This window comes from Columba livia, chromosome 25 (assembly GCF_036013475.1).
Source record: "Columba livia isolate bColLiv1 breed racing homer chromosome 25, bColLiv1.pat.W.v2, whole genome shotgun sequence".
NCBI lineage: Eukaryota > Metazoa > Chordata > Aves > Columbiformes > Columbidae > Columba > Columba livia.
This window is the reverse complement of record NC_088626.1, coordinates 5,600,528-5,625,283: the sequence shown is the minus strand read 5'-3', so window position 1 is coordinate 5,625,283 and position 24,756 is coordinate 5,600,528. Positions and strand designations below refer to the sequence as shown.

General features: G+C 58.4%; 2 protein-coding genes and 1 long non-coding RNA gene across 4 annotated transcripts; all 3 read right to left on the bottom strand.

The window, feature by feature from the left end:
- Positions 1-852: 852 nt before the first annotated feature.
- On the bottom strand, positions 853-1,557 carry LOC135576317 (uncharacterized). Its single transcript, XR_010467981.1, has 3 exons — positions 1,449-1,557; positions 1,131-1,193; positions 853-1,042 (listed from the first exon to the last, which is right to left on the bottom strand). It is a non-coding gene; the product is annotated as an uncharacterized LOC135576317 (long non-coding RNA).
- Positions 1,558-1,605: 48 nt separating this feature from the next.
- On the bottom strand, positions 1,606-3,418 carry LOC135576390 (uncharacterized). The gene is made up of 5 exons (XM_065041231.1): positions 3,197-3,418; positions 2,820-2,996; positions 2,196-2,351; positions 1,919-2,020; positions 1,606-1,689 (listed from the first exon to the last, which is right to left on the bottom strand). Exons 1-5 carry the CDS (start codon positions 3,332-3,334, stop codon positions 1,606-1,608), a joined length of 657 nt encoding a protein of 218 aa, XP_064897303.1. The 5' UTR covers positions 3,335-3,418.
- Positions 3,419-17,483: 14,065 nt separating this feature from the next.
- On the bottom strand, positions 17,484-22,555 carry LOC135575277 (cytochrome P450 2G1-like). 2 transcript variants are annotated; one of them, XM_065041202.1, is made up of 9 exons: positions 21,911-22,555; positions 21,200-21,362; positions 20,825-20,974; positions 20,317-20,477; positions 19,532-19,708; positions 19,006-19,147; positions 18,732-18,919; positions 17,913-18,054; positions 17,484-17,843 (listed from the first exon to the last, which is right to left on the bottom strand). In XM_065041202.1, the coding sequence occupies exons 1-9, from the start codon at positions 22,088-22,090 to the stop codon at positions 17,662-17,664; spliced, it is 1,485 nt and encodes a 494-aa protein (XP_064897274.1). In that variant the 5' UTR covers positions 22,091-22,555; the 3' UTR covers positions 17,484-17,661. The 2 variants fall into 2 exon arrangements, with proteins under 2 accessions (XP_064897274.1, XP_064897275.1); XM_065041203.1 differs by lacking the exon at positions 21,911-22,555 and adding an exon at positions 21,597-21,642.
- Positions 22,556-24,756: the final 2,201 nt, after the last annotated feature.

The following is a 24,756-nucleotide window of genomic DNA, read 5'->3' as shown; positions in this document are numbered from 1 at the left end:
TTGGGGTGTTCAGCCGAGGAAGAGAAGCTCTGGGGAGACCTTAGTGCAGCCTTTCCATACTTGAAAGGGGCCAGTAAGAAAGATGGGGAGAGAGTTTTTAGCAGTGCCCGTTGAGACAGGACAAGGGGTGATGATTTGAATTAAAAGAGGGGAAATGGAGGCCAGACAGGAGGAAGGAATTGTTGGCCCTGAGGGTGGTGAGAGCCTGGCCCAGGTTGCCCGGAGAGGTGGTGGATGAACCATCCCTGGAGACATCCCAGGCCAGGCTGGACGGGGCTCTGAGCAACCTGAGCTGGTGAAGATGTCCCTGCTCATGGCAGGGGTGGCACTGGATGAGCTTTGAAGGTGCCTTCAACACAAACCGTCCTGTGACTCTCAGATCCCGCACTGCCCCGGCTCAGCCCGGCAGTGCCGCTGGGAAAGCGGCTCCAGGACAGGGTGAAAGCGCCGGGCGGCAGCTGCTGGCGAGGAGGGGAGGGCAGCGTGAGAGACGAGGCCGGGCAGCCCGGAGCAGAGGGTCTCGCTGAAACGGCGCTGTGGAAACCCTCGGGGCATGGCGGGAGCTGAGGGCAAACCAGTGGGAAACAGCTCCTGAGGCGCTGGGACCAGCCCTGCGTATCTTTGCTGCCCCCGTGCCTGCCGTGCCCGCACGGCCTTCTGCCTCCCCCTGCAGGGCAGAGCCTGGGGGCCAGCGAGCGCCCGCCCGCCGGCACCGTAACTGCGCCTGGAACCAGGCTGTGCTGAGGGACAGACGTCCTGCGGCAGCGGAAGAGCCCAGGAACGACACCGTCTGCTCAGCACGCTCAGGGCGCTGCACATCTGAAGGACACCAGGGCTTTGGCATTCTCCTCCAGCTTTATTAAACTCCAGCCCTCCTCCCGAGAAGAGCTGCACCTCCGCCGGGCTTAGCGGGGCCAGCAGCACAGGGCTCGCAGGGTCCATCGCGATCTCGGCTGCTCCCTTGGGTTGCCCAGGATGTGGATGGTCTGAGCTGCCAGGGAGCAGATGGAGGGTTCACTATCCTGCTCCAAGGGCTGAAGGGCTGCAAGGGAAAGAAGCAGAACCCAGGTGAGCTCCCACGTCTGCAGAGACCCCCGGGGCATCCCCTCCCGACCACGCTCCCTACTCACCGCTGCAGATCTCAGCCAGCTCCTCCTCCTCCCTTCGGTCCCTCAGGGGCCGCGCAGCCAGCCCTGGGCACAGAGCTCCATCAGCCCCTGCTCCCTCCCCTCATCAGGGCTGAGCCCAGGGGAGAGCAGGAGCCGAGATGGTGGCACCGGGCAAGGCGGCCACCAAGGCCACCTGCGTGGGCAGGGCTGGGAGGGCAGGCCAAGGCCCTGCCCGGGGCAGCCGGGGCTCTGGCAGCCACAGGGCTGCTCCTTGTGCCAGGGCAGAGGCGGGGACTGGGGCCAGGCTGCTGAAAGAGGGACCCGGGGGCTGTGACTCACCGATGAACCTCACGGCCGCCTCTCGCAAGCTGGCCTGAGCATCCCTCAGGTACGGCAGGCTCTGACTCAAGAGCTCTTGAGCTCTGCTCCTGTCCCGCTCCAGCTGGAGAGAGCACAAGGGCATGGGCATATCACTGTCCCTCCCCACTTGGCTGGATCAGTCTCTCCTCCCATGAACCCACGCTCCCATGAACCCTTCCCCTCCGGCCATTCCCGTGTTCCAGCCAGGAGCCCCGTGGGGCTGAGAGAGCGACACAGGCCGAGGGGTCCCAGGGGTGCTGAGAGCCCTCCCTCCCGCTGGCTGCGGGGCAGAGGGAAGAGCCCTGGGGACTCTGTTCTTGAGCACAGGGAACAAGGATGCAGCTCGGGGCTGCAGCAGGACAGGGGAGGCACATCTGCAGAGCCCACAGCACAGACATGTGGGGCAGCCCCATCCAGCCTGGGCCCTGGGCCTTGGGGGTTGTCCTCACCAAGCTCTCTCCAATCCGCCATGTCTGCTGTGTCTGCACCAGGTGTTCAAGCTGTTTCCACCTGAGCAGCTCTGCGGCACCGAGGAGGGCTTCCCCAGCGGCCTGTGGAACAGGAGAAGCTGGGAGATGGCACCACGGTTGGGGCAGGAGACCTGGCGTCACCCTCCTCTGGGCTCCGTTCCTGGGGTGATTCTGCCCTTAGGGAGTGGTGACATGCCCTGGCCCAAACGCCCAGGGGTCTCTTCCCTGCATCGCTGCTCGGCTTTGAAATCTGTACCTTGGCCACGCTCTGCACTTGGTCACTCATGCGGAAGAAGAGAGGGAGCAGGCCACGTCGCACCGTGTTCTTCATCTCCCTCTTGTCGTTCCGCACCACCATCTTCATCAGGTCTCTGAAGAGGCTGATGGAGATCTCTCTCAGCTGGCTCAGCTCCTGGGAGGGAGCAGCACAGTAGGACCTGAGCACCAGCAGCTCTCTGCCCACGGGGAGCAGAAGCTCCTGCATGGCTGATGGGAGGGGAGACGCTCCAGGGCGGCATTGTGCACACTGCAGTTGTGGCCAGATCTGCGGCCCTGGGTCCATGAAAGGCCACTCGTGAGACTTGCTCAGGCAGTGCCTGTGCCTCAAAGTGCTCTCCCAGCCAGCCAGCACCCCCAGCAGCCTCAGCAGCCATGGTGGGGAGGAGCTGTGGGAGCAGCGGGCAGGGAGAAGCTGGGCTGGGCTGCAGAACACAGAAACCATCCCACAAGAGCCCCGGGGAGAAAGCAGAGGAGAAGCCCCTGCTTTGAGTGGCTGGGCTGAAGGGCTGCTGTCATTGTCCAGTGCCCACCCACGGGGCTCAGGCTTACACATCAGCCTTATACATCAGCCTTATACATCAGCCTTACACATCAGCCTTACGTCATCAAAGAGGGGCAGGAGAAATCCTGCCAGCGTCACGGCGATGGGGCTGGCCTCCTCCCTCTGCAGCTGAGCCATCACGGTTCTGAAGATGGCCAGAGCCTTGATCTTGATGGCCTTGTTGCCGCACTGCAGGACCCACATCAGGTCTGGCAGCATGACCTTCATTTTCCTTGCCTGTATGAAAAAGAGAGTTGCCCTTTTGGGACCAGGTCCATGTCTGGAGAGCTCCCCAGGCAGCCACCAGGCCCCACCATGGCAGGGAGGGCCTTTGGAGCAGTCACCCCAGCGCCTGACTGCCAGCCAAGGCCAAGCCTGAACCCACTGCCCCAGCTCTGGGCTGCCAACACGGCTCCCCTTGGTGACACCCTGCTTACCATCTCGTCTGTCTGTGACAGCGTCATGATGCCCCTGAGCACCAGGGAGAGCATGGCCGGCCTTTCTTCCTTCAGAAACCTGAAGGCCGTGTAGATCAGAGCAAACTCCTGATCTCCCAGATCACTGCTGGCCAGCATCTGAAAGCAAGCCAGCAGTGAGCGACCGGCAGAGCTGCTGGGGCTCCTGGCACCGTGCAGCTCCTGGTTCCCAGGGCAGCCCAGGCCAAGGGCACCAGGGCGTTTTTCCGGTCACTCACAGCCAAGCTAACGAGGCAGTGGTCCTCCAGGTACGTGCAGAAGGGCCTGTTCTTTGGGTCCTGGAGTTGGATGAGCAGCTCCTTCAAAACGCTCCGCAGGGTCTGGGGCACGGAGAACATCACCTCCCACAGTGCCAGGGCAGTGCTGCAAGAGAGCGCTCTGTCAGCAGGGCAGCCTGGCCCACAGCAGCGTGTCCGGCTCCGCGCTGCAGGACGCTTGGGATGCCCTGGGCAGCAGCAGAGGCTGAGCTGCTGCTCCCGTGGGGCTGGCAGGAGTGCAGTGGGGGGCTCTGGGCTGGCTTGCTCAGCTGTGGCTGCTGCGGGCCTGGCTGACCCCCAGCGCTGGAAAGCGTGGTGGGATGGAGGATCCTGCTCCTCGGGGGTGTCCTGCAGGATTCCTTGGCGCTGGCAGCCAGAGCATCTCTGGGCCCCTCTCCCCACAGGGAACAAGCCCTCATGGCTTTTGGAGCCAGTACCTGTCTCCTGGTGGTGCAATTGTCAGCAGCGTAGACACCACCTCCCCAGGGCACTTGTCAGCCATCCAGACAATTAGAGACTCCACGCTCTGTTGGGCTGGTGCCGTGTTGATGCACCGCAGGGCTTTGTGGATGCAGCTTGTGATCTTTGGCACCTGGAGGAGACACAGGTGAGGATGGTGCTGCCATTGGAGTGCAGCCCTTTCCTCAGATGTCCTTCCCATCCCTCTCTGCCGCCTTCAGGTGGCTTCAGGTGTCCGAGACACCAGGATTTGAGAGGAAGAGATTGTTGGAGGGAGGAACAAGGTCTGACAGGGCCGAAGGGCAGGACAATCCAGCCAAAGGCCACTTACATCCACCAGCCAGAAATCGCAGTTTCCCTTGACCATGCCCAGCATGTTTCTGGCTGCCTCCTTGTCAAAGGTGCTGGAGTCGCTCATCGCCTCGATGAACACCAGGACCATGTCTGTCCTCTCGGGAGGCTGGAGGTATTCTGCAAAGAGCTAAGGGAGGAACTGAGTCAGCGAAGCAAAGTCACACCGAGTGCCCCGGTGCTGCTGCGTAGCCGGGCAGTGCCAGCAGCCCTGCAGAGACGCCCGGCGGTGCTGCGGCAGTGCCCGCAGCAAAGCTGGCAGCAGGGGCGGCAGTGACTGCATGGGAAGATGAGAAGAGAGGTCCGGGGAGAGGGAGGAGGGTTGGGGTCCTGGGCACAGGCTGCTGGTCCTGCCGTGAACCAGGGCTTGCTGGTGGCCAGCAGGACTGGGGCTGCTGCTGGGACACTGGAGAGCAGCCCTCGCATCGTCCCTGCTCGGGGACAGCAGGAACCCTCTCAGCAGGGACGTGCCAGCCCCCTGATTGTGGAGGCCTTTGCTCACACAAGTCCCCTGCTGATGCCACCAACAAGAGTGCCAGCAGGAGCTCTTTACCATGATGTCGGGTTTTAGCCAGTCCTCAGAGGAGCTGTCGGGATCTTCCAAGTGGGGCTGTCGTGCTTGATTCCTCCTGTCTAAACAGCGGGGAAACATAGAGAACTCAGCAAAGCACAGCAGCTTTGTCAGCAAGCTTCCCAAAGCACCCCGAGATCTGCCCTCGTGATGGCAGGGCATAAGTGGTCAAGGAGGATTCTGGAGGGAATCAGGAACAGCTTCTTGCTACAAGCACTGGAAGCTCTAGCCAGGAGGACTCAGAGGTAGACCTGCTCTTCACTGGCAGGACAACCATGGCTTTGGGTCATGGCAATCAGCCGTATGTTTGGGTCTGGGAACCACAGAACAGCAGGCTTCAGGATCCCGAAAGGAGGGAGGAAGGAGAGCAGCAGAGAACAGATCCCAGACTTTGGGAGAGCGCTCAGCTGCTGCAGCAAAATGGCAGCTGGGATGCTACGGGAAGCAGCTGGGAAGGACAAAGGAGGTGAGGAACAGGAGCAGACCCATCGGGAGATGTCTGTGTGTAGAGGGATCAAGCCCAGCACAACTTCTCTTACTGTTTTGTCCAGCCAAGAAGACAGCGAGGTGCTGCACTGCATCTCGAGCCAGAGTTTTTGCCTCTTCCCAGGAATGTTGGAAAAGGAGGAGATGCCCCAGCAGCTGTCCCAGCTCTGGGATCTGGATGTCTCTATAGCTGACAGGACCGTGTATGTCTGTCCTAGAGCGGCACCAGGCCTGGGCGAGGGAGACAGAACAGCAGGAGGGTTGAGGGCAGGCGGCTGTGCCAAAGCCCTGAACCCAAGTGTGTGTCCAGGGCTCGGTGGGCAGGCAGGACTGTCCAGGGCCGTGCTGGTCACAGCTCCCAAAGCAGCTGGGTGGGCAACAGCCCCGCGTGGGGAGAGCTGCAGGCTGCTCTGGGGTGCAGGGATGGGCAGACGCTCTGGCCGGAGGAGGCCTGGCTCCTTACCTCCAGTGTGGGATTCTCAGCCAACATGAAGCTCAGCCCCTCAATCCTCCCCATGGCCCTCAGCCGCACATGTTCTCTATCGGAGCTGCTCAGAGTCAAGAGCATCTGGGGAGAGAGAAGCTGCTGGTGAGCCCTGGGAGCAGCCACCGCTACAGCAGAAGCAGCACCGCTCAACTCCTGGGCTGGACTGGCCCGCTCCATTAAGGGTTCCCCAGGACTCGACCAAAGCCTGTAGCGAGGCTCTTGCCCTGGGGTCCCTGGCAGGCTTGGGGCACATGCCCCAGGCCAGCCCCATGGCCAGGCAGGAAGGCAGATGCCACCCTCTGCGGCCACTGTGCTGCGGAAGAGCCTGGAGGGCAGCCCCTGGTTCCTCAGGGAGGTGGGCACCCTCCCGGCAGCGCTCTCTGCACGGCACGGGGTGGGACTGTCACCTCCAGAGTGGACACCCCGTCCCCAGGGTGAGGAACAGCCCTTGCGAAGCCCAAACTTCGCACACCCAGACCTGGAAGATATTCTGCAGCAGGTCGCTGACTCTGGAGGCACGAGAGTTGAGGAGCAACGCCTGCAGCATGTTGTCCATGGACCGCATGGTCTGCAAGAACACAACAGGTTGTGGTCGTGTTTCCTGCCACCCCTCTCACTCCCAGGGGACTGATGTGAACTCCCAGCACCGAGGGACGACTCCCGCGCTGCTGCGCTGTGCCTGGGAGAGACCCAGGGGCAAATAACCTGCTATGGGCAGAGCAGCCTGCGAAACTGGACGTGGCCGGGCTCACAGGCAGAGGGCGAAGGGATGAGGGTGGGACAGCAGAGCTGAGACCCTGCCCTGCCTTGGATCTCTGGTTATATCACGGCACGGGGTGGTTGGGGAGCAGACAGAGGGACTGGGGGCTCCTGTAGCTCACGCAGCACTTACTTCTAAGTAGAGGTAACGGTCCATGTCCTCCACTTCTGGTGGAAGCGAGAAGACACTGGAGAAGCAGGCTTGGAGCAGCCTTGTCTCCTTGCCCTCCAGCACCCTCTCCACTGCGCTGCAGAGAGAGAGAGAGCAGCCAGCCGCACGCTGGTACCTGGAGCAGCGCCTCGAGGCCGCGTGCAGGCGTCCCCGGGAGGGATGGGCAGGTACCTCAGTTCGGCAATGGCACGCATGGCGATCTGCCGCAGCGCCGTGCGCAGTTGGTCCCTGGGCTCCTCTTCCAGCAGCACCTGCAGAGCACAGCTGGGATGGGACCTGCAGCTGCCAGCACCCAGCGCCGCCAGCCCCCGGCCCTGCCCAGCGCTGTCCTCACATGGTGCCGGTGCCGGAGTCCTCGACCCCTTCCCCAGAGCCGCCGGGTATCCCCTCACCTTGATATTCTCCGCCAGCTCGTATCTCTGGCAGAAGACATCTAGGCCCATTGGGGAGCGCTGGCGCCTGCTGGTGTCGCACAGGTCACGGATGTCCATGAGAAACCCGATCTTGTGGCTCTCCTCCTGGCAGCCAGGGAGCAGAGAGGCCAACAGGGAGCGTGAGATGGGGACACGCGGCCAGCGGCACCGCAGCATGGGGGTGCAGTGCCCATTAGAGACCTGGGAGCAGCAGCTCTGCCCATCCAGCACCCTCCAGCACCCGCAGCAGAGCCCCTGTCAGCAGACGCCGGCACAGCCGCCTTTAAAGCGGCTGTGGTTACCTTTTCTGGGCTGCCGAGAAAGGACACGATGGAGTCCATGTATCCGCTTAGAAATGCGTTCACAGGTAACGCATCAGCATCTAATAAAGGGGGAGAGCAGGGAGGGCTGCAGAGAGGGTTTGCAGGCAGGACAGAGCAGAAGGAGCTCTGCCCCATGTCCATCCCAGTGCCCGCTGCCCCAGCACAGTCTCCCCGTGCGTGTCAGGGCTGCAGGGTGCCCGGCAGACGGGCTGCGATGCTGGAGCCAGGCAGGACGGGGAAAGCGCCCAGTGCAGCGGGTGAGGAACTCGCTTCAGACGGGCAGGAAGGTCCCCGTCCCACAGCACGGCTGCCACCTGCCCACTCAGCTGCCTCTCGCTGCCCGTGCCCTGCAGCAGGAGCTGGGTCCCCTCTGCCCGCAGAGGCTGTGCTGGGGCCGGCTCCCAGCTCGGAGCAGCCCTGGGCTTCAGGCAGCATAATCCCCACCCATGGAACCCCCTGCCAGCGTGTGGGGAACCGTGACCCTGGTGTCGAGCAGGGAGCGATCACTGGGCCCCACCCTGCCCAGACAATCAGGGCCCCTCACTCACCAATCTGCGGTGGCTGGGCCACATCCACCTGGTTGGGCTGCGGTGGAGATGTGAGCTCCTGGGGAGCCCCAACCTCCTCCTGCCAGGCCACCCTGGGGCAGCTGGGGGGTCTCTCCTGCCAGGCCAGCCTGCGTCGGATGGGGGGTCTCCCTGCCATTTTTCAGACAAAGGGAAGGACTAGGGATGGGGAAGGCGGGCGCTTCGGCAAAACGCCTCGGTGCTGCAGCTCTGCCAGAGGCAGCGGTGAAGGGTGTGGGATGCGCCCGTGTGCTCCTCGTCGGGGAAAGACGTGAGCTCAGGAGCTCCTTGCTCCAAGTCTGCCGGGGGCAGCTAGAGCTAGGCTGTGGTTGGACTCTGTGATCTTAAGGGTTGCTTCCAACCAAGAAGACTCTCTGATTCTCTGACAGACGTGGGCTACGCTCGGGGCTCTCGCCAGCTCCGTGCTCGCACCCTGTCTCGTCACCGTCCTGTCGGACAGTGTGGGCTGGGGCTGCAGCTGCACTGATCACATGCGGGGCAGTGGGTGTCACAGTGTGAGGTCACAAAGGGCCCCACTGTGACCCTGTGCCTGGGTGCGGAGGGTCAGGAGGTCCCCTTGGGAGGCTCAGGCCAGCTCAGCCCTGGGCACATGGCTGCTAAATTTCCATCCCAGTTTCTAAAAGTTCCAGCACCCATTGCTCTGAGCATAGTCCTGAACAGTCCATCGCACCGCTCCATTTTCCCAGCAGCTGGTGCATGGTGGGGATGTCACAGACCTACTCAATGCCACGCTCCTTGCTCCAGGCGTCTATGAGGATGTTGCGGAAAGGAGTCGCGTTGTCTGGCTCATTTCTCTCTGGGCTGCCGTGTGTGGCAGATGCACTCGATCCCCCAATCACCCCCGGCCAAACCCACAGCAGTTGGGTCCAGGCTCCAGAGGAGGGAAGGGCCTGAGCCATAACCAGGCCAAGAACTCCCGCCAGGAGACCCGCAGGGAAGCAGAACGGCAACTGAACACCGGTAACTCGTGGGTGCACAAGTCTCGTGCAGACTTTTCCTAGTTTATGCAATTTGACTACAAGTCAATCACTTCATTTCATAAATACGACAGCCTGGATGAGCCACTGTGAGCTCTCCCTGCTAAATAAGTGAGCTGTATGGCAATGGTTTTACTACTCACAGGTCAGTGGACGAGACCAATTTAAGTTTAATATTAATCATTTACCTTAAGTAGATGCACACTAAATACAATCAATTCTTTAGGGACATGGTTTTTAATATACTCTTTGCTTCATGTTACTTGGTAAGCTGTATTTGCTAAAATTTTAAGCTGTAAAGTTCTGCTCATATCTACCAAAAGCAACTACAAACTACACTGAACACTTACAAGGTAAGGCCTATATTGCACTTCACTGGGAAGAAAGGAATTTGCGTTCAGGCAAAACAGTTACTGCAAGGTTATGGACAATAAGCAATGTCTACAGCTGAACACAACAAAGCCCACGTGGAATCAGAGAAGTTTGCCACTGGAGATTTAAACACGGACTCCAGGGCCAATGGGTATCAGGAAGGGAATGCCTGAAAGTTCACTTTTGCAAACAGGTACAGGCCTGCCCTGAAAGTTTGCCTTCAGAGCTTGAAATACAGACTCTGGAGTGAAGGGTTATCAGGGAGAGAAGAATCCTGACCGTGTGCACCGTGACGGGTACGGCCTCACCTGAGAGCTTGTCCTCGGAGCTCCAGGACACAGACTCCAGAGCGAACGGTTATCAGGGAGGCAAGAATCCCGACAGTTTGCTTCGTGAACGAGTACAGGCACCTGGAGAGAAGGTCAGCAGCATTCGGCTTGCCATATTTCCCCCATGCAGTAAATAACAGAGTCAACCTGCCACTGAATTCTTGAAGTTGCGCTTGTCTTTAAGAAATCTAAACGCTGTTCTGCAGTGAGCAGAACCCTCAATTACTCCCCAGCGACACCATGTTGCCACAGGACTTGCTTTTCAAGGCCCAGGACAGTGTTGCGGGCAGTGCCGTGGGGCACGGTGCATGTTTCCAGCCATCTGGTGGTGGCTTCCACCATTGTAAGCACAGAGCTCTTGCCATGGCAGGTTTGTGGCACTGTCATATAGACACTTGTCACCATCCCTCACCTCATACCACACAGGCTTTGACCGCTTGTCTTGCTTGATCGTAGCACATGTTTCACAATGGTGGATAACCTGTTAGGTCCATGGTCAAGTCCACCCCTCAGTCACGAGCCCATCCATATGTTGCATCCCTTCCTTGATGACCTGAGGCATCGTGGGCCCAATGGGCCACGAATAATTCACCTTCATCTTGCCAGTGCAAATCTACCTCAGCCACTTTAACCTGGGCAGCTCGATCCCCCCGCTGGTTGTTCGATCGGGTTCTCCAGCGGACCGGCTCTCGGGCACATGGCTTCTCCGTGGCAAACTCTCACAGGCAGGTTCCCCAGCCAGGCAGCAATGTCTCCACGATTCAGCAGCCCAGATGGGTTGGGCTCTGCACGGCCAGCGGCTCCGCTCCCATTGCTGGGACCAGCACCACGGGGCATTTCCCACCATCCGTGAGAGAGCAGAGATAGAGCTTCTTAGACGCTGGGGCCTCTTCACCCCTGTCAGGATGGCGGGTGCTGGGTCTGGTGGGGCCTCTGCCCCACAGCGAGGGCTGTGGCCCACGGTACAGCAGTGGCCACAATGGCTGGACGCAGTCAGCAGTGGTGGCAAGAAGCTGGATGGCCCATGTCTGCGTTCCAGTGGCACGGCCTGGGATACGGACTGTGTGAGTGGGTGGTGCCACAGGAACATGGGGCTGGCCGGGGGGATGGGAGGGACGGGGAGGGTGGCAGAGAGGAAGGGGCCCCAGGCCTGGGTCGGGGCTGCTCGAGCTTGGGGCAGCCTGACGTGCACCATGTCAGAGCTCAGCCTGGCTGCCCACTGAGCCGCCTCCTGCTCACATCACTCTTCACCACCATTGGTCGGGAGGGCTGTCAGTCTCCCACCCTGAGTTGATGCTGTCTGGGGTTGGCTGCCTGGGCTGTCACTCTGCCCTGGTTTGGGGCCCACCCTGCCCTGAGGCACTATTTCCTCTGATTGGCTGTCTGGGATTTCCCCCAGCTCCTCCCATCAAACAATTGATCAGACCACTTGTCAATCATCCATGTGCTGAACTTCTGCCAGATGTGATTGGTGCAGCCAGCACAGCCCACCCCTCAACACTGCCCAGTTTGTTCAACTCTCGCCACCTTTCCTGCAGGCCTCGAAGCTTGATTGGCTGGTTACCTATCAGACACATGACTCACCCCACCTCCTCAAATGTGATTGGCTGTCCTGGGCCCTCTGACTCTCTATAGACTTCTGGTTGGTTGTTGCCAGGCAATGAGCTCCACCTAAAAATGAAACTGTGGGCCCTAAGCAAAGGTCATGAGTGATAAGACATGTTGGGACCTTAAACATAAGGATTTGGCCCCAAGAAGGAGGCTCTGGGCACTCAAAGGATGGGCAAATACTACAGATGGCGCTTTGGGACTGAACACGAGGGGACCCTCTTGGTTCCCACCCGAGCTGGGTTTGGTGCCCGTGACCCCACGGAACAGACACCCGTGCTGTCCGGAGTGGCTGCGGAACAGACGGAGCCCAAAGCCACGGGCTCCATGGGCTCAACGGGCTGTTGTGACATTTCATGGATGTTTCACATGGCAACTGCCTGTGTGTGACATCAAAGGGCGGGAAGGGGAGCGGTGGTTGGTGAGGACGTGTTGGGTCGTGTGGGACCTGAGCCCATGGGGTGGAACAAGGGGTGCAGAAAGGACCATCGTGTTGAACCCCAGCCAGTAACTGAGCCCCACGCAGCCGCTCGCTCCCTCCCCGCAGCGGGATGGGGGAGTGAACTGGAACAGTAACAGAACACTCATGGGTTGAGTTAAAAAAAGTTTAATAATTGGAATTTAAAAAAATAGATGAAAATTTTAAAAATTGAAATTAAAATAAGCAATAATAAAAATTATACCTATGATAATGAAAAGGAAAATACCAAAGAGAAAGGATCATAGAATTGTATAATGTCCTGAGTTGGGAGGGACCCACAGGATCATTAGTCCAACCCCTGTCCCTGCACAGGACACCCCACAGGTCCCCCCATGTGTCTGAGGACGTTGTCCAGTCTCTTCTTGAACACTGTCAGGTTGGGGCCGTGACACCTCCCTGGGGAGGCTGTTCCGTGTCCAGCACCTCTGGGTGAAGAACCTTTTCCTCATGTCCAACTGACCCTCCCCTGGCACATCTTCTGCCATTCCCTGGATTCTGTCACTGTCACAGAAAGAAGAGCTCAGCCCTGCCCCTCCTGCTCCTGCTGAGGAACCTGCAGCCCATGAGCTCTGCGCTCAGCCTCCTCCAGGCTAAACAAACCCAGGGACTTCAGCCGCTCCTCATAGGCTACCCTCCACACCTTTTGCCAACTTCATAGCCTCCTCTGGACACTCTCCAGTAGCTTTATCTCCTTTTTTTTTCTGCATCCCCAGCCCTGCACACAGTGAATGCCCCCGGTGAGGCCCCCCCAGCGCAGAGCAGAGCGGGACAATCTCATCCCTGCCTGGCTGGCCATCCTGTGTGGGATGCACCAGGACACAGGTCCCTCTTGGCTGCCAGAGACACTGTTGGCTCACGTTCAACTTGCTGTTGACCAGAACCCCTGATCCCTTTTCACAGAGCTGCTCTCCAGAACCTTGTCCCCCAGTCTGTCTGTACAGCCAGGGTTGCCGTGTCCCAATTGCAAAATCCAGCACTTGCTCTTTTTGAAATTTATGCAGTTGGTGATTGCCCAGTTCTCCGATTTGTCCAGATCCCTCTGCAGGTTCACTGTGCCCTCCAGAGTGTCAACAGCTCCTCCAATTTTGTGTCATCAGCAAACTTGCTAAGCAATCCCTCAAGTCCTGAGTCTAAGTCATTTACAAAGACGTTGAAGAGTGCTGGCCCTAAATGGATTGCTGTGGAACCTGTTAGTGACTGGTCACCACCCCGACATGACCCCATTTACTAGAACCCTTTGAGCCCAGCCCGTCAGCCAATTGCTCACCCACTGCACTGTGCATTTACCCAGCTGTGTGCAGGACACGTTGTCTATTGGGGGACTGTGTGAGACACTATCAAAGTTTTACTGAAATCCAAAACGACCACGTCAAGGCTTCCCTTGTCCAACTAGGTGGGTAACGTTGTCCTGGAACAAAATTAAGTTTGTTAAGCAGGACTTTCCCCTCACGAACCTGTGCTGGCTGGGATCAATGCCTGAGCAGTTCAACAAGGGCAAGTGCAGGGTCCTGCACCTGGGGAGGAATAACCTCCGGCACCACTGAGGGTTGGAGTGGACCTGCTGGAAGGCAGCTCTGCAGAGAAGGACTTGGGAGTTCTGGTGGACAACAGGTTGACCATGAATCAGCAATGTGCCGTGTGACCAAGAGGCCAATGGTACCTGGGGTGCATTAAGAGGAGTGTGACCAGCAGGTCAGGGAGGTGAATCTTTCCCTCCTGCTCTGCCCTGGTGAGGCCGCATCTGCAGTTCTGGGTCCAGTTCTGGGCTCCCCAGTTTAAGAAGGACAAGGGCTAGGCCTATGAAGATGATGAGGTGTCTGGAGCATTTTTCTGATGAGGAGAGACTGAGAGAGATGGGGCTGTTGAGCTGGAGAAGAGAAGCTGAGAGGGATGTGATCAATAGGATCAGTATCTCAGGGTGGGTGTCAGAGGATGGACCAGACTCTGTTCAGTGGTGCCCAATGCCAGGGTGAGGGGCAACGGGCACAGACTGAAACACAGGAGGCTCCATCTGAACAGGAGCAGAAACTTCTTTGCTGGGAGGTGCCAGAGCCTGGCCCAGGCTGCCCAGAGCGGGTGTGAAGTCTCCTCTGAGACATTCAAACCCACCTGGACCGACCTGTGTGGTCTGATCTGTGACCCTGCGTTAGCAGAGCTTGGGCTGGGGAATCTACAGAGGTCCTGCAACCCAACCAGGCTGGGGTTCTGTGATCCTGTGACATTGAGTCTGGTCCCACAGAGACAGGGTGTCCAGAACTTGGGGAAAGGGGGCAGAGCTGGGGGAGGGGTGAAGAGAGGAAGCAGGACCAGGGTCTGGGGCTGCTCAGCCCTGGCTCAGCCCCACGGGCACCATGTTGGAACTGGGACTGGCGAAGACAGAGCCACCTCCTGCTCCCATCAGCCTCCACCAGCACAAGGCAGGAGGGCAGCCAGTCTCCTCCCTGAGGTGACGCTGCCTCGGATTGGTCCCCTGGGATGTCATTCTGCCCTGTTTGGGACCCACCCTTCCCTGAGGGCAGCCTCTGATTGGCCCCCAGGTGCTCAGGCCGCTGTGCTGCAGTGCCCGCCCCTCACCTGAGGTGTGGCCTCTGATTGGCTCCCTGGGCTGTCACTCTGCCCAGCTATGTTGCCCATCCATGTCATGCCGTTAGCACAGGAGGATGCGATGGTGGGAGGCACCAAATTAATCTTCAGTATTCGAGTATTTTCTCCTGATCTTGTGCTGACCACTGACATTGGGACATGCGTGTTATGGTACTTGTGGCAGCTGCTTCTTCGTGGAAACGGCTTCAGGAACTGATGGAGTAAAAAGATTCTCAACCTCACGGCTAAAGTTGGAACTAACTTTCCTGGGCTCTCCCCAGACAAACAGAGCTTCCAGCACTGCCGTTCCCACAAGAATGTTGCTAAGGTCTAGGGGCACCGCACAAGAGAAAAACATGTTTTTCACTTGAAACACTCCATCTAGAAGATGAATGTCAGGAATAAAATGCCCTCAAGTAAATAACTGGTGGCTATGGGAAAGCCCTGAGACACGTTCCCTTTAGAAACTCAGCTCCCAGAGAAGGTGTGTGTTTGGTTTTTTTCCTTTTGATTCTGCAAGTATCGCATTAAAAGTCTGCACCAAACACATCTGTCTCCACGTGCTGTTCTGAATCACATCAATAGTCAAACCCGCTGTATTTGCTTCCTAGAACAAAGTAAACACCTGGATTTCAGTCTCTTTCCCAAAGAAGAGATTGTAGAAACTTACATTTACACATCCTAGGATAGAAAGAAGGGCAAGAGGAATAGGAGAAGCATTCCAGACAATGGGAAAAAAAAAAATTAAAAACATTCCATAAAGAAACAAACGTTGTCATCCACCTGTATTTAGTAACAGAATAATAAATGCTCAGTGTCAATGTTCGCAACACTAGATGCACAATGTGGCATTCTCTGTACTGATTGAAATCATTCTTCTAAATGGTATTACTAGAGAAGTAAAACTATGATGAACTTGTATGAAACCTTTTTTTTAATCAGAGTGTGCTCATTTTCCTGTATTTCCTCTGACAAGCTGTTCAACTGGCTGTATGCAAGAGATTCCAAGATTATTTCTTGAGGAACCAGTGAGAAAGCTATTGGCATCTACAATCAAAATGTAGAAATTAACAGGCAGAAACAATATTATCTTTAGTAGAAAACTACTAGATGTCAAACGAGCACTTTGAGTTCCATGCGCCACCACCCCACTTCCCCCCCAAATACGCTTTATGAAACGTAGGAAGCATTATTTCAGCTGAACTTCTCTCAAGTTGACATGATCTCACATGTCAGCTCAGCTTTGCACATTATAAGGGGATAACAGCACAAAGTGTTACGATGAAGTTTGTGCTCTGTGTTTTCTCAGTATTTCACGTGACTTAGGAATATTAGGATGCTCCTGAATAACAAATACATGATAGGTGAGAAATTCTAGATGGAACAAACATAACTCACTTTTCAAGCAACACATTTGTTTGGTCAACAGCAGCTGAACATGAGCCAGCGTGTGCCCAGGTGGCCAAGAGGCCACCAGCATCCTGGCTTGTATCAGCACTGGTGTGGCTAGCAGTTTCAGGGCAGTGACCGTCCCTGTGCTGGGACCTGGGGAGGCCAAACCTCAAATCCTGGGGGCAGTTTTGGGCCCCTTATGCCAAGAAAGCCCTCGAGGTGCTGGAGGGATGTGAGAGAAGGGAACAGAACTGGGGAAGTGGCTGGAGCACAAGTGTGATGGGAGCGGCTGAGGGACCTGGGGGTTCATCTGGAGAACAGGAGCTGAGGGGAGACCTTCTGATCTCTGAACTGCCTGAAAGGAGCTTGGAGCCAGGGGGGTCGGGCTCTGCTCCCCAGGAACAAGCGCCAGGAGCAGAGGAAACGGCCTCAAGTTGCGCCAGGGGAGGTTGAGGTTGGATCTGGGGAACAATTTCTTCCCCAAAGGGCTGTGGGGCATTGGAACAGGCTGCCCAGGGCAGTGCTGGAGTCACCATCACTGGAGGGCTGGACAGACGGACATGAGGTTCTCAGGACATGGGGCAGTGCCAGGGTTGGGTTAGTGGTTGGACTTGGTGATCCTGAGGGTCTCTTCCAACTGAAAGGATTCTGTGATCCTGTGGTCAGTCATTAACCCTGCCGCCCGTGATTAACTAGGGTAAACAATGGTTAACCAGAAATTGATACGCAAGGGCAAAGGACATTGTGCAATTAGCAGCACAATTGTCAATAATTAAACACAGTGCTGTCAATAATTGATGATTAAGCATGTCAGGTGATCGATTGCCACTAATTAAGCACTCCTTGCAATTAATCAGAACTGATGCAGGCAGTAATTAACAATGAAGCATGTTGGGTGATCCATAATCAATGATGTGTAGAAAATTAATGAGCACTAATGAAGAGCATCAGGCAATTAATAGTTGATAACAAAGCTCATAATGCAGTTATTGATTGTTAATTGAGAATGTTGTGGAATTAATGATTGATAATGATTAATCACTATGTGTGTTGGGTGATTAATAATCCAGGACATTGTGCAATCAAGCATCATTGGGGTTGATTAATGAGGACAGAGCTAATGAGTCGGATGAAGCCGAGGGGGAAGAGGGTGAGGACACACTAGGTTTCAGGGGTACGTTCTGCATACACTCAGGGCTTTGCACACTCACTTGGGGCTTTGCATACTCATTTGAGGATTTGCATGCTCTGTGCACGCTCACTCAGGGCTTTGCATGTATCTGCACACTCAGCTTGGGGATTTGCACAGCTCTGCAGAACTCTGCATGGCTTTGCACACTCACTTGGGGCTTTGCACAACTGCACACTCCCTGCACACTTGCTCAGGTATTTGCACAGTTCTGTATGCTTGGCTGGGGGCTTTGAATGGCTGTGCATGGCTCTGCATGGCTTTGCAGTTTCTTGCATGTTCTCTGCACACTTGCTTAGGGCCTTGCACATTCCTTCAAGGTTTTGCACAGCTCTGCACCCCACTGGGTTCTTGGGGAAGGCAGGTTCTGTGACCCCCACCCCATGTCCCCCTAGAATGATGATCAGGGACCCCTGTGTCCCCCCAGTGATGACACAGATGCTGATGACACAGAAGTTCGCCAGAGACTTTATGGGGGGCTCAACGCTTGGAGGGGGTCCTGGTGCCGGGGGGGTTCCCAATAACAGGGGGATTTCCCAGTCCAGGGGGGGTCTCAGTGTGTGTGTGGGGCAGTTTGGGTGCTGGAGGGGGGATGTTCCTGGCCTGGGGAGGTCTCGGTGTGGGAGGGGGTCAGCGCGGCACCATGCACAGCTGGTAGAAGGGGGGGATTTTGGTGAAGCCGAACACCAGTGGTTCCAGCGACAGCTGTTCCAGGGGCTGCAGTGGTTGCAGCCGCAGGTTCTGCAGGATGGTGCAGAGGAACAGGAACAGCTCCATCCTCGCCAGACCCTCACCCAGGCACAGCCGCTTCCCTGCAGGGACACAAGGGGGTCATGGGGAGCCAGGGGTGCAGGCACCCCCACCCGCGAAGCCGGGGCTACCTGAGGAGAAGGGGACAAACGCATCATTGCGCTTGAAGCGGCCACTCTCATCCAGGAAATTCGTGGGGTCGAAGGCGTTGGGGTGTTTGAAGACGGAGGGGTCATGCAGGACGGAGCTGAGCAGCGGGTACACGTCGGTGTCCTGGGGGAGTCAGAGGGGACATGCGGTGGGTGGGGGACACAGGGCAGTGTGCAGCAAGTGTGCACAGGGAAGTGTGTGTGCAGCAAACGTGCATAGAGAAGCACGCGTGCAGCAAGTGCGCATGGGGCAGCATGCAAAGGGAAACGTGCATACAGCAGGAATGCATGGAGCAGCATGCGTGCAGCAAATGTGCATGGAGCAGCGTAAATGCAGCAGCAGGCATGGAGCAGCACTCATGCACAGGTGTGCACAGGGCAGTGTGCACAGAGATGCACATGTGTGGCAAGTGCACATGGAGCAGGGTGCACGGGGACACGTGCATGCAGCAAGTGTGCATGGAGCATGCAGCACACTTGCATGGAACTGTGCAAATGGGGCAGCATGCACAGAACAGCACATGTGCAGCAAGTGTACATGAAGCCGTGTTAGCGGGGGGTGAGCACAGGACAGTGCAAACAAGGCAGAGTGTATGAAGAAGCAAGTGTGCACGGGGCACGCAGCAAGTGTGCAGGGAGCTGCGCAAACAAGGCAGGGTGCACAAGGAAGAATACATGCAGCAAGGGTGCATGGGGCAGTGCTAACATGGAAGCGTGCAGAGAGCACTTTGTAAAAGGCAGTATGCACAGAGAATGGTGCATCCAGAATCGTGCACACAGAATTGTGCACACCACCGGCACCTTGGGGATGAAGTAGCCACGGAAGACAATATCGCGGGTGACACGGTGGGGGACGTTGAGGGGGATGAGGTCGCTGCAGCGCTGGATCTCGTGGATCACGGCATCTGTGTATGGCATCCGGCCCCGGTCCTCCAGAGTGGGCGCCCGATCGCGGCCGATCACCTGATCGATCTCCTCGTGCACCTTTTCTGCAGTGCCGAGCAGGACAGGGGGATCAGGGAGTGACAGGGTCCCCATGGGTGAGTTGCGGCTGGGTGGGATGCGCCCCGCTCACCCTGCACGTGCGGGTGCTTCATGAGCATGAGGAAGCCATAGCGTAGGGTGGAGCTGACGGTCTCGGTGCCGGCAAAGAAAAGGTTGAGGGTGGTCAGCTCCAGGTTCTCCAGCGTGAACTCCGAGGAGGGGTTTGACTTTTCCTGGGGGGACACACATACATGGAATGTGGAGGTGCAGGGAGTGCCCCATAGTGCACAGGAGCACCCCATGTTTTGCACAAGTGAGCTGGGTACGCATGACCACCTCTGGGTGGAGGGCATCAGCCCAGAGTGCTCAGGGGATGTGGGTGAGCAGGAGCACTCTGTGTGCAAAGGAGCATCCCATGGTGCACGTGACCCCTCTGGGTTGCAGGTTCCTCCCCCGGTGTGCAGGAGATCACCCCAGGCACACAGGAGCACCCCAGGGTGGAGGGGATCTTCCCGTGTGCACAGGAGCATCTGAAGTTTTGCACAAGTAAACTGGGTGCAAAGTGGCCCCGCCGGGGTGCAGGTGACCCCCCCTCCCAGGGTGTCGGTGCCCCCCACCTTCTCCATGTGCTGCAGGAAGCAGTCAATGAAGTCGCGGGGGGTCCCAGGCTGCAGTGAGGCCGCATTGTCCCGCACCCTCCGGGCGATGAAGCTGCGCATCCGCCCCAGCATCACGGGGATGCGCCGGTGTGGGCCCGGCATATGCTGCATCAGCGTCTCTGCCATGTCGTACACCTGGTTGGGGGGAGATGGATGTCACTTGTCCCACAGACACCACCCTGCACCCCAGGAAGCCGCCAGGCCCCCCGAGCCACCCCTTGAATCCTGCCTGTCCCTCCTGCACCCATAGACTGGGATGTCCAGAAACACTTGATCATCATTGCACCCCCCAACCACCCCCATTACACCCCCCTGTAGTCTCCCCACTGCACCACCGTGACACAGACCCCCCCGCACTCCCTGGATACCCCCCATCCACCCGTTGCACCCCTTGGGTTCCCAGCTGCCCCCAGGGGTGCTGAGCTCCCAAAAAGTCATTGCACCCGCTGACACCTCCACCTATTGCACCCCCCCCAATGCACCCCTATGACACCTCCAGAACCCCCCCCCCCAGCCATGCTTTGCATCCCCCAGGTCTCACCTGCAACCAGGGTACTGAGCTCCCAAAACCTGTTGTTCATCATCAAACCTCCCCCAACCCCCACCACCCAGCTCATGCACCCCCTGACCCCACATGCACCCAGAAACTGGGTGCTCCTGGAAACTCTGGTTCATCATTGCATGCCCTGGCCTCCCAAATTCACTGCCCCCCTCCCCCCATTGCAGCCCCATCATCCCCCCACCTGCGCCCAGGGGGTGCTGATCTCCCGGAAACTCTCGTTCATGAGCCGCAGCAGCTCCAGGAACTCGCTGTCACGATAGTCGAAGCGATTCCCGAACACGATGGAGCAGATGATGTTGGACACAGCGCAGCTCAGCAGGTACGTGGGGTCAAACGGCTTTTCTGGGAGAATGGGTATTTTGGGGAGGCGGTCAGCACCCAAGGTTGACCCCCCACCCACCCAGACCTCCCCAAACCCCCTCAGCCCCACTCCATAACCTGAGTGCAGCTCAGCAGGTACAGGGGAGTTGAAGGGGGGGCAGGAGGATTTTTTGGGGGTGTCAGCACCCAGGGGTGTGCTCCAGCCTCGTCACCCCACCGACCTCCCTCCAATCCCCCTGAGCCCCCCTACCCCAGGTGAAGCCCAGCGGGTACGTGGGGGTCAAAGCACTTCTCAGGTGCAGCAGGGGCTGTTCCTGGGGGGTGTCAGCACCCAGGGGTGTGTGTCCCCCACCCTGACCCCCCCGTACCCCGGGTGTCTCGCAGCTCCTTCAGCAGCGCTTGCGCCTCCTCCTGGATGCGGCTCTCGATGCTTTTCCGGCCCATCCCGAAGTCCCTCAGCACCGAGAGCGAGAAGCGGCGCAGCTGCCGCCAGCGCTCCCCATTGGCGAAAACCACCCCTGGGGGGGACACGGGGGGGTCAGCACCCTTGGGGAAACAGCATCCTGGGGAGGGGACATGGGGGGGGGCCGGCACCCATGGGGAAGGGACAGGGGAGTCAGCACCCATAGGGGGTGGGTAGCACCCTTGGGTGGGTCAGCACCCTGCACAGGGAGACTATCACAGGGGTCCAACCACTGTCACTGTGCCACCATTGAGGTCCCACCCCCAGTGTCCCCGCGCACCGTGGCCGTGGAAGGTGCTCTCCAGGGTGGGCAGGCGCCCACGCCCAGCGAAGGCCTCGGCGTTGTCCACCAGTGCCTCGCGCACTGCAGCGTGTCCACAGAGCACCAGCACCCGCCGGGTCCCCAGCCACACCATGAACACAGGGCCATACTTCTCACTGAGCTGGGGACACCACGGACACTCGTGTCACCCACCGTGTCACCCACCCACCCGCTGCGTCCCCTGCCACACCGTGAACATCGGCCCGTAGTTCTCACGGAGCTGGGGGGACACCAGGGGACACCTGTGTCACTCACCCACCTGCTGTGTCCTCAGCCATACCAGCAACATGGGGCTGTACGTCTGGCTGAGCTGAGGGGACACTGGGTGACACCCAAACCCCCCTGCTCCCCTCACCTTGAGCAGCCCCTCCAGGGTCCTGGTTGGGGACAGCTGCAGCAGGTTCCCATGTCCCCCCATGTCCCCCCATGTCCCCCCATGTCCCCCCATGTCCCATCATGTCCCTCCATGTCCTCATCTCGAGCAGCCCCAGCAGGGTCCTGGCTGGGACAGCTGCAGCAGGTCCCCATGTCCCTGCCATGTCCCCCCATGTTCCCATGATGTCCCCACCTTGAGCAGCCCCTCCAGGGTCTAGGTTGGGGACAGCTGCAGCAGGTTCCCATGTCCCCCCATGTCCCCCCATGTCCCATCATGTCCCCCCATGTCCTCACCTTGAGCAGCCCCTCCAGGGTCCTGGTTGGGGACAGCTGCAGCAGGTTTCCCAGCAGTGGCAGCGCAGGGGGCCCGGGGGGCAGTGGGTGCCCCCCCTGCCGCCCCTTCCCCAGCAGCAGCAGCAGCATTAGGAGGAAGAGGAAGAACAGGAGGAAGCTGAGGGACCCGGCCAGCTCCATGGTGACACCTCTGTCACCGTGTCACCTGCTGACATTGCTATTTATGCACTGATTGCAGAAGAGGGGACAGGCCCAGCGGGGCCGCCACCCCATGGTGACTGGTGCTGTCCCTGTGGGTGGCACCAGGGGTGGACCCGTAGGTGTCCCCATGGGTGTCCCTGTGCCTGGCCCTGTGCATGTCCCCAAGCTCTGGTGTGTGTCCCTGTGGCCCTGTGCATGTCCCTGTGCCCTCGTCTGTCTCCCCATGCATGTCTCCAAGCTGTGGTGTGTGTCATATGCATGTCCCTGTGCTCCTTGTGCATGTCTCCAAGCCCCGGTGGGTGTCCCCATGTTCTCGTCCATGTCCCCAAGCCCTGGTGGGTGTCCCCATGCACATCCCCAAGCCCTGCTGTATGTCCCTGTGCCCTCTTCCATGTCTCCAGGCTCTGGTGTGTGTGTCCCTGCATATCCTCATCCATGTCCCTAGGCCCTGGTGTGTGTCCCCACACATGTCCCCATGCTCTGTGCATGTCCCTGTGCCCTGGTTTTTGTCCCCATGTATGTCCCAAGCCCTGGTGTGTGTACCTGTGCCCTCATCCATGTCCCAAAGCCCATGGGACATCAGGAATGTGTCACAGTGGGGTGTGGGGACACAGCTCTCACCTGCACCCTCTGCCCAGTAGCGGGGTCCCCCCCAGTGACACCGGGAAGCTGCGGTGATGCATGGCCTGGCCTGGCCACAGCAGGGCTGGTGGGTGCTGATGGCCCAATGCCAAGCCAAGGCTGCCATCATCATCACCGTCACAGCACCATGACCATCCAACTGCTGCTGGACCCGCTCGGGGACCCCCAGAACTCATAGCACCCCATAGCACCCCATGGGGACCCTATGGACACCCCACAGCACCCACAGCACCCCATGGACACCCCATGTCCCCCATGGCACCCCATGGTACCCATGGCACCCCATGGTACCCACAGCACCCCATGGACACCCCACAGTCCCACAGCACCCACAGCTGTGGATACTCCAGGGCTGGGAGCAAGGGGTGCCCAGGGGAAGGTGTGGGACGGGGGATTGGAAGTGGTGGCCAGGGGGAACAGAACCTCTGTCCCTGTCCCCTTCCCTGTCCTGGTGCTGGCAGGGGGAGCTGACACGATCACTGTCCCTGTGCTAGGGAGAGGCAGCAGGGAAACAATCACTGTCCCCATCGCAGAGGTGGCAGTGGCCACGGTGGGGATGACACGGTCACTGTCCCCAGATCCAACCCCCTGGCCTGGAGCCTGTGGTGTCACTGACAGCGTGGCCAGTTCCCATCAGGGAGGGGACAGTGATGTGACACCTGGGGCAGGGACACCCCCTGGCCCCGAAGTGGCCTCCACAGCAGCTGGGGGGGGCCTGTCACAACCCTGTCCCGTGTCCCCACCTCATGTCTGCACCCTCTGTTCCCACCCCCTGTGTCCCTGCCCTGTGTCCTTCCCCGCCCCTGCCCATGTCCCCACCCTGTGTCGCCAGCATAGTTCCCTGTCCCAGCCCCAAGTGGCCAACCAGTGTCCCCACTGGGTGTTGAACTGGGTGCTGGGGGGGGGCACTGGGTGCTGAACTGGGTGCTGGGGGTGCAATCTGGGTGCACCAGCAATGTGCCAATGCTGGTGCACGCCCTGGTGCTGTGGCCTCGCATGAGGTCCATTGGTGGCAGATGGGGCCCGTCAGTGTTGCACGGGTGCGCTGGCACAGTGCAGGGTGTGTGAGCCTTGCAAAGGTGCATGAGCCTCGCACGAGGCATTTTAGCATTGCACAGAGCGTGTCAGTGTTGCATGGGCTGTGCAAAACTTGCACACAGCACGTTGGCAACACACAGGGCACACAGGACTTGCATGGGGTGTGTTGATGTTGCACAGGGTGTGCAGACCTTGCACAGGGCACACTGGCTTTGGACAGGCTCTGTGAGCTCCACACCAGGTATACAAGCCTTGGATGAGGTACATTGGTATTGCACGAGACACACAAGCCTTGCATGGGGTGCATGAGCCTTGCACAGGGTGTGTTGATGTCGCACAGAGTGTGCAGACCTTACACGGGGTACACTGGCCTTGCATGAGGCATTTTGGCCTTTTCAAGCAATTGCTAGAGAAAATCCTGTGGGCAAGGCTGCTTGAAGGTAAAGGGGCCTGAGATAGTTGGTTAATATTCAGGGATTTCTTCTACCAAGCTCAAGAGCAGAGCATCCCGACACGTAGGAAGTCAAGGAAGGGAGCCAGGAGACCTGTGTGGCTAAACAGGGAACTGCTGGGCAAGCCCAAGTGGAAGAGGAGAGTCTACAGATCATGGAAGGAGGGGCTGGCCACTTGGGGAGAATATAAGGCTGTTGTCAGGGGATGCAGGGAGGCAACTAGGAAAGCTAAGGCCTCGTTAGAGTTAAAGCTGGCACGAGGGGTCAAGGACAACAGAAAGAGCTTTTTCAAATACGTGGCAGATAAAATTAACACCAGAGGTAATGTAGGCCCACTGATGAATGAGGTGGGTGCCCTGGTGACAGAAGATACAGAGAAGGCAGAGTTACTGAACGCCTTCTTTGTCTCTGTCTACTCTGCCGGAGGCTGTCCTGAGTAGCCCCGTACCACTGAGGCCCCAGAGGAAGGCAGGACAGTGGAGGAGTTTGCCTCGGTTGATGAGGACTGGGTTA